Below are 14687 nucleotides of genomic sequence, written 5' to 3'. Positions count from 1 at the left end.
TCTGGATATTGGATTTCGGTTAGGTTTCGAAGTTTCGTTTTGAAACTTCGATTCTTTTTTTATTTTTTTTTTAAAGAAACGTTACTAATGTTTCTTTATTTATTTTGTAGGCTCCCTTCGACTTTTATACCGGACTGGGATGCTAAGGCCTAAGAGAGGGTAAGTTTCAAACTTTCAATATTTTTTTTATTTTTCAAAGAACGTTTCTAACGTTCTTATTATTTTTTTTGTAGAATCTGTAGGCTCCGCCGCTCCGGTACTCTAAGGTCGAAATGGTAAGTTTCGTAACGAAAATCGTTACGAAACTTTATTTTTATTAAGAAACGTTTTAACGTTTCTTTTTCTTTTTTTGTAGGATTTGTTGAGCTCGGTATTTAAATTCGGTAAGTTTTTTTGTCGAAACTAAATATTTTTTTTTCAATAAATCGGATTTAGATATATGGGGGCTGTTAAAGAAACGTATCAACGTTCTTTTTTCAATTTTTTTAGGTTACCGGACTCCTAGGAACTTGGAAGTCTCGGTATAATATATGGGTGGCGTATGACGTTTGATTGTGTTAAAGAAACGTACTAACGTTTCTTTTTCATTTTCTTAGGTTACCGGACTTGGAAGAATCCGGTAAAATATATGGGAGGAGTGTATGGCATTAATTGTATTAAAGAAACGTATTAACGTTTCTTTTTTTCATTTTTTTAGGTTACCGGACTCCTAGGAATTTGGAAGAACCCGGTAAAGTATATGGGGAAGTGTATAGCGTTGGTGTTTAATTATGTTAAAGAAACGTATTAACGTTTCTTTTTTTGTTTTTTAGATTACCGGACTCCTAGGAATTTGGGAGAACCTGGACTTAGGTATATGGGATAATGCGGTGTATGGTGTTTAATTGTTTTAAAGAAACGTACTAACGTTTCTTTCTTTTTTAGTAGGAACGCCAGACAAGATTACGAACTGGACTTTGGACGAAAGGTAAATAGAAGGGTTTTTCTATTTTTTTTTGTAACATTTTTAACGTTACTTTTTTCGTTTTCTTGTAGGTAATTCGCTCAAGATGAAATTGACACAAGGTACCAGAACTTATTTTTTTTAATATTTTTCGTTAAGAACGTTTACTAAACGTTCTTTTTTTTTATAGAGAACGAAATAATATTTCACTCACAATTTTACCAAGTCAAAATCAACCTAATCCACCACAATCTAATATCCATCTTCTGCTTAATTCGTTTGGTATTAGTAGGCAATAGTTCGGAAGAGTTGGCATAAAAACTTTGGGAAAAATAGTTGTTTGTTGGAATCGAACCAACTGGAATAATATTCCAAACCATTAACAACATAATGTAGATAGATAGAATAGGATAAATTAACGAATATAATTTTTAAAAATATAATAATAAAATAAATATATATATATGTTATTATGTTAAATAAATAAATAAATGAATAATATATAGTATATATAAATAAATAAATAATAAGTTTCGGGTTTCGATGTAGCAAATATACATCTAATATTATAAATAGTTCGGAGAAATATCGGATTGCTGAAATTCTCCCGATATTCATATAGCACTTTACCGTTATGTTCTAACCTGAAAGTCACATGACTTATACCTGATCTGCACCGAGAACCGGTCACAAATCGGGTGGATCGATCAGCTGCCATTCAGGTTAAAATCGAAAACATATAATAGGGCTATCGGGTATATGAAATTTACCCGGTAGCCCTTCATTCGACCAGTGAATACTCGTCTTAGTGATGATGAGATCAATATACGTATTGCAGAAGCTTTTGCAGAAGATGACGATGAGGAATATAATGAGGAGCAAGCTTCTACTCAGAGATTAACTACAAGCGGTGAAACAATACCCGAAGACAATTGCCGTGTAGTAATCGAAAGTCTATGGATTGATCAATTTGTTAATTTATCGCATGATTCAATTACTAGTGAAATCGGCGATATTCCAAGAGATATATTGGATGATTCAGATGAAAATAATGCGGAAGATGATGAAGTTGATGATAGTGGTAATAACAAGAGACCCGGAGAAGGTGACTATGATTATGATATAGATGATGTATTAGGTATGGATGACGGTGATAATAATGACGATAATTATGATGATAATGAGGAATAATAATAATGAGAAATAATTACAATAGTTAATCCAATGAGAATTAATTCTAATATCATGTGATTTAAATAATGATACTATTTAGGAAATAAATGATGTAATTATGCAGGGCAAAATATTCGCGATCAAAGTCCAGTTAACATATAATTATGCAGGCAATGCAGGCAATTGTAATTTTATATTATATTTTAAAACATTGCAATTTAATTAAGGAATAAGGATAAGCATATTATATTTTAAAAATAGTGCAATTTAATTAAGGAATAAGGATAAGCATATTATATTTTAAAAATAGTGCAATTTAATTAAGGAATAAGGATAAGCATATTATATTAGAATCAATAAGTTTTAAGGACTTTGTTAATTAAATTTATTACATTAGATCAATAAATTTTAAGAACTGCGTTACAAAAAAAAATTTAGAACTGCGTTAATTAAATTTATTACATTAGAATCAAAACTGTGTTTATTTTGTTACAAATACTTTAATTATGTAGAATGTTATTATGTTCATCAGTTCATGTTTTAAACATTATAACGAATTTTAAAATTATTATAAATATTATGAAATTTGAATTTTTTTTTCGCAATTCAAAACCAAATTGTATTTTAATTTTCAAATTGTATTTAATTTTCAAATTTCAAGTTACGAAAAAATCATAAAAATAAAAAATGGCAGCATTAGTACCTTTTGTCCCACCGCCACCACCAGTATTCCAATGGACGATTAACGCAGCTAGGCAATTAATCGCGGAGCGGAAAGCTTACATCAGCAATTCGAAAGAATTGCAAACCGTCATCATGTAAATGCATGGACAATAATAGCAAATAGGGTGTTCGTTGCAACGGGATTTGCAGCGACACCCAGGCAATGCCAAACAAAATGGAATGCCCTCAAACGAGGTTATGAAAACCTCAGTAGGATAATAAATAATAATGATGACGACATTCCTATTATAAGCCCAAATAGTTTCGATAGAGCGTGTTTTGCTGATATGAACGATGAATTCTGGTTACAAACCGGTAATTATTATTAATTATTATTTTAAATTAATTTTATTTAGGCAATTCATTCAATTCATTAATATTTTTATTGGATTTTAGATCTGTTTAGACGAGAGTATCGACGGCAGCATGCTGCGCATGATCGACGTCGATATGAATATAGATTGCGAAGGGAAAGAAGAAGGTCGCGATCTAGGTCTCCGATCGAAGTAGATCGAAGAAGTAGAGATAGAAGATGAGATAGAAGTAGAGATAGAAGACGAGATAGAAGTAGAGATAGAAGACGGGACAGAAGTAGAGATAGAAGAAGAGGTAGAAGCAGGTCCCCACATAGAAGATAAAGATATTATTAAATTTTAATTTTTATTATATTTTTAATCGTGTATTTTATTAGTTTAATATTAAATATTATAAAATAAATATTTACATACAAAAAATCATATTGTCTTTAATCTTTATTCTTATAAATTGTTTAAATGCCGAAACTCTAATTAAATCATATAGAAAGTATTGCCGAAACGCCGAAACAGTTTCGGCAAGTTACGGCAGTTTCGCGATTTTGATAGGTTTCGCAGTTTCGGCATTTCTTGATGATTTCGCAAAACTAGTTTTGGCAGTTTCGCGTACGCCATTCTGCCGAAACCCTCTAGTTTCGGCAAGCAACCTTAATATTAATATATATAATAACGATAAAATTACTTTAAATAAATTATTACTTTATTGAGTTTTATTTATTTTATATTATTAATTATTGATAATATTTAAAGCTCAAAATGGGTCAATTCAGTGCAGTTTTTTTTCAGTTCAGGTAGGAATCAAAACTGAATGAAAACTGAACCAGAACTGTCCAGTTCAGTTCGATTTTATCTAATTTTTAAAAAAAAAATGTGAAAATCGGAATAACTCGGCAACCAGTAATCGTATAAAAACAAGCAATAGCTCATTAGATTCACCGCATCAAGACGCATCGAATGGTAGTAAGATTTTATCTCTAGCCTCAATATATCACGAGATAATCAATGCTAAACAATTTTTAAGAAACTAGTGCTAGAATAGTATCTATTGATCTTAGAGAAATGATCTTGGCATCATTTGATAGGTCTTAATGAGACGAATCTAATGAGTTTTTTTTCATTTTTTTATACTCACTACATAATGAGTTATCTTAATTTTCGCATTTTTTTAAATTTTTGAATGTCAAAAAATAAAAATTCCAATCTAAGATATAACCCATCATCTACTGATTGCATTGGAACGATCTTTAGCTCATTAGGACCGTCTCAATGAGACGAATTGAATAACAGTAAGATCATGTCTTTAGCATCGATAGATACTTTTAATACTAATTTTCTAAAACTGCTTAGCATAGTTTATCTCGTGATATACTGATCACTGATGCTAGAGACATGATCTTACTGTCATTCAATTCATCTCATTGAGATGGTTCTAATGAGCTAAAGATCATTCCAATGCAATCAGTAGATGATGGGTTATATTTTAGATTGGAATTTTTATTTTTTGACATTTAAAAATTTAAAAAAATGCAAAAATTAAGTTAACTCGTTATGTAGTAATCATAAAAAAATGAAAAAAGGCTCATTAGATTCGTCTCATTAAGGCTTATCAAATGATGCTAAGATTATTTCTCTAGGATTAATAAATACAATTCTAGTACTAGTTTCTTAAAAATTGTTTAGCATTGATTATCTCGTGATATATCAAGACTAGAGATATGATCTTACCACCATTCAATGCGTCTCGATAAGGCGATTCTAATGAGCTATTGCACGTCTTTATATGATTACTGGTTGTTGAGTTATTCTGATTTTCACACTTTTTCTTAAAATAAAATAGAACTGAACCAAACTGAAAACTGAACTGAATTTTTGGTCAGTTTCAGATTGGTTCCTGGTTTAAACCAAAACCATTCAGAGCTTTAATATATCAGGAAATTTGTTTAGGTGTAATTTAATGTAATATTTCGGAGGTGGTGTAAAATTTTGAAATATTACACTAAAAACGTAATATTACAAAAGTTTACACTTTTAAATTTGAATAATTATAGTAATTTAAAAATATCTTGCTATCTACTGATCCAATCAAGACGATCTATAGCTCATTGGAATCAGCTCATCAAGACGAATCGAATGGTAGTAAAATCATATCTTTACGTTCGATAGATGAATTTAAAACTTTATTGCATACTACAAAACGTTCTATCAACTGTAGAAATGCGATTTACTACCATTCGATTCGTCTTGATGAGCTGATTCCAATGAGCTATAAATCATCTTGATTGAATCAGTAAATAGAGAGATATTCTTAAATTACTATAATTATTCAAATTTAAGAATGTAAACTTTTGTAATATTACGTTTTTAGTGTAATATTTTGAAATTTTACACCACCTCCGAAATATTACACTAAATTACGCCTAAACAAATTTCCTGATGTAATATTCATTTAAAATATTTATAGAACTATAATGACTTCAAAAATTCTTATGACAAATGACAATAACAAGTAGTATTGTAAAGAAGGTAAAAAAACTTTACCTCTTAACTTATTTACTGTTAATGGAAAATCCTTTTGTACTTGCAATACATGTCGCATTACAAATAAGAAAGTTTATCAGTGAAAAATAATGCAAAATAATGCAGATGTTGATTGCATTATGGTGGATTTGATGACTATATAGCAGATTTATTTGAAAATATGAATAATAGTAAGAACAAAGAAAATCATGAATTTAAACTTTCTTGTACTATAAAAAGTACTAAACTGGAAGGTGATTTAAAGGAATAAGCCAATTGTATTTGTAAAAATAATATTTGATGTGGACAAATATACCTGGATGTGAGTTGAATTTATTTACAATATTTGATTATAGGTGTTTATTATTAATTTTATTATTTTTTTAATAAAGATTTCACGATACTTTTAATGAAAAAAAAGAAAAAATATAACTTATCGATATTATTATTCTCAGAGAGATTGCTTAAAAGAAAAATCAAAAAAACATTCAGATATTAATAAGCATTGTGATAATCAATTGATGATTCAGTATTTGTGTAAAAGTTGCATAAAAATCATTATTAATAAAGAGCATAGCAGGCTTTCGATTTTATCACACGAATTTTTTTGATTTTATCACGTGATATACAATTCCAATATGCAACATGGCATATTAATATATCCTTAAATTCTATTAATATATATGTTCTATATTAAATTTTAATTATACCAATTTTTATTAAAATCAGATTATTATTGACTAACTTTTATATATAACAACTTATTAATTTAACGTGATCAATACATTTTTTTGATATAAATATTTGGTGAATTTAAAATTCTACATAATAATTATAACTCAAACTTTCCAAATTAATAAATAGCAACTTGATATACTTGTATTCAAAATTTTACTGAATATGGATGTAAAATAAAGAACTTTAATATATATCATCTGTGTAAAATTAAAATCAAACATAATTCTTATAAAAAAAATGCAAATAATTTAACTTACATATAAACTAGACTGACATTTTTATATTTACTTTAAAGAATAGACCAAGAGTCCAAGACCTATCCAACAAATTAAAAATTACTTTAGTTGAATCATTGGTTGATGAATAAATGCGTTCAACACATTTATTCCTAATTATGAATTTGATTGTCAATATTTCTATATGTAGTGAATCAATTGGAAAGATCTTTGATTCCAAAATTAGAGTGATTTAATCTTTTAAAATGTAAAATTATTTGTTTAGCCAATATATACACTGAGAAAATAATACTATATTACTAATATTACATCATAAAATTTCTTACCAATAAGTTATTTTTAAGATTTTGTATTTTATTTAAAGGAATGAAAAAGAGTCATTCACTATTCAAAGAAAATAAAATAATAGATAGATCAGTTTCTAACAAAGAAAAATCATGTAAATAATTTATTATAAAACCCAAAAAATTTGTTTTTTAAGAAGTTGTTAAATATACAAAGAAAAGAGCTTCTTCAAAAGGGTTCTTCTATCATAAATTTCAATAAACATATAGTAAATTAAAAAGCTTAAGTAAAAACAAACCTTTGAATATGTCTGTTTCCATTGTTGTAAATAGATCTCATACATCAGTAAATTTTTTGGAGCGCAGATTCTTAGGGATTCCAAAAATCCTGTAATTAGTAAAGATTCCTAAGGAACCTTTCCCACCAGCGAGGATTCCCTATCATAAAATTTTTATAGAATCCTTAAGGATCCTAAGTTCGCCAATAAGAAATCCTTAAAGTATTTTTTTATTTATATTTGTCTATTATTATATCATTAAATTTATTAATTTTATTTATTACACAGGTCGAAATGCTAAAAATCAGCAAAAAAATGGCATGAAAAGCAGTAGATATTCTTGGTTATTCTTGGCTATTTTTAGCTATTCTTGGCTGTTTTTGGCTATTTGCGAATTAACCTATACTATTTGTAAATAGTTTATATAAATTTGCGAATAGTTTATGCAATTCTAGCCATTTTTTTTTGCCTGTTTTTGGTCATTCGACGTGTGTTATATTTTATTTATTATTATTAATACATCTATTTATTATATTCCATGCATTATTATATATTCTTTTTAAAGCTAATTAATCAAAAGTATTAAATAAAAATAGCTTCAATAATTAAATACTAAAATGTGTCTAATTTTATTAATTTTAAAATTATTATTACAATTCCCATTAGTTGCATCAAATTTTGGTATTGACTCCATATCTAAAGTCCAAAGCCAGATATCTATAAAAAAAATAAAAAAAAGCATCATTAATATCTTTGAATAAAAACAAAATCAAAGAAATTTCTTTAAATAAACAGTATGTACCTGATCTCATGTCAAAATATCTGATCTCAAGCAATATCCAAGTTTAAAGTTAATATCTACAGGAGAGAATTAAAAATGCTATTAGTTTTATTCTTTTAATTAAGTTTTGTTAAAAAAATTATTATTAAAAGTAACCCCATTACCAACTTTCACATGTCTAATATCCAAATAAACAAGCCCATCTACAAAAGAAAAATTGAACTGTTAGAAATAATTCATTAACAAAATAAAAAACGAAAATTATTTAACCTCACTGAAAAACTATTCTCGCCAAATTTTACGTCTAAAAAGCTGAAGAACAACCCTCTAAAAAGAGAAAAAAGAAATAAGTAACTGTTTAAAAGACACAACCCCCCTCTCAATTTACCATTCCAAAGTTCCAGACTGAAGTTCGCCGTCTTTAAGAAAAAAATGAAAAGGAACATTAGTATTAAACATTTCTATAATAAAAAAAATATGTACTGTACTCCTCAACTTACCATTCTATGCTAAAAACTAAGTCCAAAGAAAAAAAAAATATATATTTTTTTAAAAAAATTATTTGATTTAAAAACTGATAAAAAATCACTCAGGCTAAAAAAAGTTTCTTTTTAAATAAATTCAGAAAATAATTTTTTAAAAAAATATTTGATTTAAAAAAAAAAATGATTTATAAAAAGGAAATAAATTTTTTTAAATAATTCAGTTAAAAAAAAACTTTAAAAAAAGATTATCAATCGGTAAATCAAATCAATAAGTCATATGATCTATGCTGAAATTGCAGATTTATCTGTAGTATGTAATGTTTCGATAATATTATAATAAAAAAAATACAGTTTGGTAGTAATGTTTATTAATATTAAAAAGAATATAAAAATATTTTTCTTTTACTCACCAGTATTTCACAACATCATTTCTAGAAAGACTCAAAGAAACTGCTAAAAAAAAAAGAAAATAAAAAGTTAATAATGATATTCGTTAAAATAAAAAATTATATATGTATATATATTTTTAATTACCAAATTCCCATGTCCATAGTCTCAAAAAATACCTAAAAAAAAGAAAAAAACAAACAATTAGAAATGTTCATTAAGAAAAAAGAAAAAAAAAATTTTTTTTAATACCTGTCATTCCCATCAACACCCAGAGAGATTTTAAGAAACTGCTTAAAGAAAAAAGAAATAAAATGAATATTTAGTAATGTTCGTTAAAATAAAAAAACTATAAAATCATTTTTACTTATTGAATATTCATGTTGAAAAAATCTAAGGAAAATAAAACAAACCAATTAATAAATTTTAAAATAAAAAAAAAATAAAAAAATCATTAAAAAATTTTTTTACTTACTCAATTTCGTTTATGTTAAGAGTCTCAACAAAATACCTAAAAAAAAGAAGACAAACAATTAGTAAATAATATTCATCAAAACAAAAAATTTTTACTCAATATATATATATATATATATATACTGCATTTCTATATTGAAAAAAATTCTAAAAAAAGAAAAAAAAATGAATTAGTAATGTTCATTAAAATAAATAAAGAAAAAATAAAAAAAAATACCTACCAAAATGCCATCGACCAAAGAGCTTAAGAAGCTATCTAAAAATATAGAAAAACGTTAGAAAGTTTTTAAAAAAAGCTTTGAAAATTAAATCGAAAAAAAAATGTTAATTTCCAAAAAAATATTCTATATTAACATTGGAAAGAGGAAAAAAAAAGAAAGTACATAGAGTGAAAGGGGAAGAGAAAAATATATAGGAAAGAACGTGTAAAAGGGGAAACATATGAAGAGGAAGGAAAATTACATGTGAGTGGTAAAGAAAAGATATTGTTAAAGTTTATTTTAAAAAAAGAAACCATTTTTTTTGAAATCGAACAAGTCATATGACATCAATAATTTTGTAACACATATTTGTAGATCATTTTACGTGAAAAGTAAAATTGATTTTTAGTATAGAATCCTTAAAGATTTTTTATTGGAAATCCTTATGAATCCTATAAGCTGCAGAATCCAAAAAAATCCTTAAAATTTGTTATAGGATTTTTGAGAAATCCATAAAATACTGGATCTCTAAAGATTCTATAGTAATTTATAGAATCCTTAGGGATCCACATCCCAAAAAATTTACTGATGTATTTCTTTGTTTCTTCAGCTTATTACAATTTGAAAGAAAATGTACTATGCTTATTTTTGTTTTATAAGAAGTTTTCAAGTATTTATAACTTCTGGATTCCATTTCCAATAGCCAGATTCTTTTGTAATACGTTTAAATATAACCTGAAGAATCGATTTTTATATCTATATAACAAACAATTATGTCAGTGTTATGACCGTTACATCATTTAAAATTACTTGAAAACTTGATGATTTACTTAAATTTTATTTGTTATTTAAGTAAAAATAACATTTACCAATCGTCATGTGATTATTTGAAAATTGGAAAGTCTGCTATGCTTTAATAAAGATCTGATATAGAAATACACCATGTTTTACATTCTATAAGAATATTTCACCTGAACTTAAACTTTTTATATCAGATAATATTAATTTACTTTCACGAGAAATTTACAAGCAGCTTGTTGAATGTAGTTTAGATCTTAATATTCATCAAAAACAAATACATTATTGGTAGACAGCAATCGGACAGCATAAATACAAACGAGATAAAGATCCTTTTATATCTGCTTAAAAATGGCTTAAAGAAGGTTCATATCATGTTATATTTCAAAAAAACTGTCCAAATTCTCTTGATTTTTTAACAGAATTATGGAATGTATTGAAGAATTCTCAATTCAAAATACATGAAATTGGAGTTGATACTATATGTAAGTATTTTTTTTTGTATAATTTAATTATAATACATTTGATAAATTATATTTATTCTTTTTTAAATAATACGAATAATTTGAAGTTTGAGTAATTGAGTTATATGTAATACATGCCGAAATTAGGGCTCTGATCGGTTTCAGTAATTACCGAACCGAACCGATCAGTTTCAGTATCGGAACGGTTTCGGTATTCTGATTTACCGAACTGAACCTTTCAGTAAATTTACTGATCAGTTTTGGTAACTTCAGTTTTGGTATCGGTTTTGCGATTTACTGAACCGATTTACCGAACTGATATTTTCGGTATCAGTTTCTACTGATCACTTCGGTAAATTTTACTGATCATTTCGGTAAATTTACTGAACTGATTTGCTGAACGTTTCATGACGTTGATAAAAAATGTCATGAAACATTTTTTTTGACAATTTAATAAAAATGTTGCGAAACGTTTTTATTAGTTAATTTATTTAAAAAAAATGTTTCGCAATGTTTTTTTTGATAATTTAATAAAAATGTTGTGAAACGTTTTTATTTGTTAATTTATTTTAAAAAAAACGTTTTGCAACGTTTTTTTCCATAACTTAATAGAAAACGTTGCAAAACGTTTTTTATTAGTTAATTAATTAAAAAAAACGTTTTGCAATATTTTTTTTTGATAATTTAATAAAAATGTTGCGAAACATTTTTATTTGTTAATTTGTTTTAAAAAAAACGTTTTGCAACATTTTTTTTTGATAATTTATTAATAAAAATGTTGCGAAATATTTTTATTTGTTAATTTATTTAAAAAAAACGTTATGCAACATTTTTTTCATAACTTAATAGAAAATGTTGCGAAACGTTTTTTATTAGTTAATTAATTAAAAAAAATGTTTTGCAATATTTTTTTTTGATAATTTAATAAAAACGTTGCAAAACGGTTTTATTTGTTAATTTATTTTAAAAAAAAACATTTCACAACGTTTTTTTTCAATAACTTAATAGAAAACGTTGTGAAACATTTTTTATTGGTTAATTAATTAAAAAAAAATGTTTTGCAACATTTTTTTTTGATGATTTAATAAAAACGTTGTGAAACATTTTTATTTGTTAATTTATTTTTAAAAAAAACGTTTCGCAACGTTTTTTTTAATAACTTAATAGAAAACGTTACGAAAAGTTTTTTATTAGTTAATTAATTAAAAAAAAATGTTTCGCAATGTTTTTTTTTGATAATTTAATAAAAACGTTGTGAAATGTTTTTATTTATTAATTTGATTAAAAAAATGTTTCGCAACATTTTTTTTCAATAATTTAATAGAAAATGTTGCAAAACGTTTTTTATTAGTTAATTTAATTTAAAAAAATGTTTCACAACATTTTTTTTCAATAATTTAGCGAAACGTTTTTATTAGTTAATTTAATTAAAAAAAATGTTTTTGCACGTTTTTTTAATAAAAAACGTTGCAAAAACGTTAAAAACTGAACTGATAATGAATCAGTAAATCAGTTCAGTTTTCAGTATTTACCAGTCAGTTTCGGTAATTAACAATACCGATACTGATCAATTCGGTTCGGTTTTAGTTTTGGCAAAAACCATACTGAACCGAACTGATCAGAGTCCTAGCCGAAATCGATGGCATGAAATTTTTATTGGCATATTTGTTCATGAAGAATAATGGAAATTGTGGCAATAGAATACATACTGGAATCTTAATTGACTTTCTAGTACAACTAAAAGAATGTGATGAATTAGAATCAGAGTTTTTTATAAGTGATAAGAATTTTGTTCAAATATCAGCTATTCATTTTATTTGGAAAAACATAAAGGTACAACTCTATCTTTGGTATATTGAAAAGGCAGTAAAAGTAAGACTATCAAGTAATAAAAAACCAATACAAATTAACTATAATGGCGAGGTAGTACACAAATTATGATTCTCTTTTATTGATCCTTTATTTTAGCCCATAAATTTAACTAAGAAGAAAGTTATTTTTTGTCCAAAAGAATTATGTTCTATAGTCTGGAAAAAAATAAATAAACATTTACATGAACATTCACTTATTTCAATGGCCAATGGACAGTTTCGTTTATTAAATCAAATTTGGAAAGAAGCTGTAAAAGAAATTTATGATTTTTGTTAGCAGCATTTATTATCATGGCTTTGAGTTTATCTGTAAAATGAATGGTATAGTGTAGACCAGTGGTTTCTATGGTTTTGGGTAGGATGTAGTAATAAATTTTCAATTATGAAAACTAATATGTTTGTGAAAGTTTACTGAAAAGTACTAAAGCATGATTTTCTATACAAATTCTTTCACTCGTGTCTGGATTTAGTTGTCTTTATTATCATGAAGCAAGTGGTTCCATATAATGAAAAAAATTTAATCAAATTTTTGTTGTAAAACGAGAGAAAGCTGATTGGTAAAAAGCATTCAAAAGGGAATGGAAGGAACTTTCATTACGAGTTCTTAATAATGACTTATATTTAACTAACATTAATAATTGGTTTTGTGGATACCTATCTTTTCTTACTAGCCATTTTTTAATTTGTAAATATCTTATGCAACAAAAAGGAATAGTGAATACTTTATTTTTTGATATAGTTTATCGTTATCATCAATATCCTTTTATTAATACAATATCTTCTCAAATTATTGATTTTGAATGATCTAATACTCATAATTTACAAATAGCATTAATTTTTGAAGTTGCTGAAGATGAAAATTTACAAGTTTGTAAAGAGATATATAAAAGACTTATTAGTACAACAGAAAAAGTACTTGATATTCTTAAAGGTAATTGATTTATAATTAATTAAATTAAGTTTAATGTAATTCTTTATTAATGGTCTAATAGATCAACAAGATAAAGGAAATTTTAAATGGGTGAAAAGTGTTGAAAAAAATGTTTAACCAATTGAAAAAATGTTGACTGAAATTATAGTTTACAAAAGAAGAAGAACAATAGTTCGAACCTTTAAAGATAGTTCTTATAATACTTTATTTTTTAACTACTAACAATAAACTAACTACCATGTTTAGATTTTTAATGCATCTTAATTGTAAATGGTATTTCAGTCATAGTTATTTACTTATGCAAAAGTAGTTTATTTATTAGTTTAGATTATTTTAACAGGAAGCAAAAGTTTTATATGAATTGGATGATATTAGAAATTTGTAATTATGAAATTTAGGGATATAGAAACAAAAAAACTATATATCAAACTTCTGTGTGATATGAAAGGTTTTCAATTTGTTTTTTTAATGGTTTTCTTAAAATTTTACATTTTTGCTTATAAATACTATTAAAGATTTATCCAAAAAGGAGAAAAAATTAGCACGTAAATTTACAAAATTTTTATGTAATAAGAAAAATTTAAAATTTCTAATATAAATAAAAATGTTAAGATCACAGGTCAAAAAGTGAAAAATCAGTCACCAATTGGTGACTGATTGGCATTTTCGCTAAATACCATCACCAATCAGGCAGTTTACTAACTTTTGATCCAGTGATCAGAAAAAGATGAAATATAGCTCATTGGAATCGTCTCAACAAGACGAATCTAATGGTAGTAAAATCGCATTTTTAGGATTAATACTTGATGAGAAATTAAGTAAAATATAAAAATAAAAATGTATCAATTATATTTTATTTAATTTTTTATTAACTATTAATCCTAGAGATGCGATTTTACTACCATTAGATTCGTCTTGTTAAGATGATTCCAATGAGCTATATTTCATCTTTTTCTGATCACTGGATCAAAAGTTAGTAAACTGTCTGATTGGTGACGGTATTTGGCGAAAATGCCAATCGGTCACCAATTGGTGACTGATTTTTCACTTTTCGACCTGTGGATTTATTATACAAAAAAATTTTTTTTAC

The 14687-nt window shown here is 25.8% G+C and overlaps 1 protein-coding gene across 1 annotated transcript; it reads left to right on the top strand.

The window, feature by feature from the left end:
- Nucleotides 1–272: 272 nt before the first annotated feature.
- OCT59_027899 (uncharacterized protein) lies at nt 273–1053 on the top strand (the record flags this gene model as incomplete). Its single annotated transcript, XM_066137302.1, has 8 exons — nt 273–275; nt 356–370; nt 490–521; nt 597–619; nt 698–730; nt 813–852; nt 925–967; nt 1036–1053. The coding sequence occupies 8 exons, from the start codon at nt 273–275 to the stop codon at nt 1051–1053; spliced, it is 207 nt and encodes a 68-aa protein (XP_065993704.1).
- Between the last annotated feature and the right edge of the window lie 13634 nt (nt 1054–14687).

Source organism: Rhizophagus irregularis, chromosome 7 (assembly GCF_026210795.1).
Source record: "Rhizophagus irregularis chromosome 7, complete sequence".
In the NCBI taxonomy this organism is placed as follows: Eukaryota; Fungi; Glomeromycota; class Glomeromycetes; order Glomerales; family Glomeraceae; genus Rhizophagus; species Rhizophagus irregularis.
This window is presented reverse-complemented; position numbering and strand designations above follow the sequence as displayed.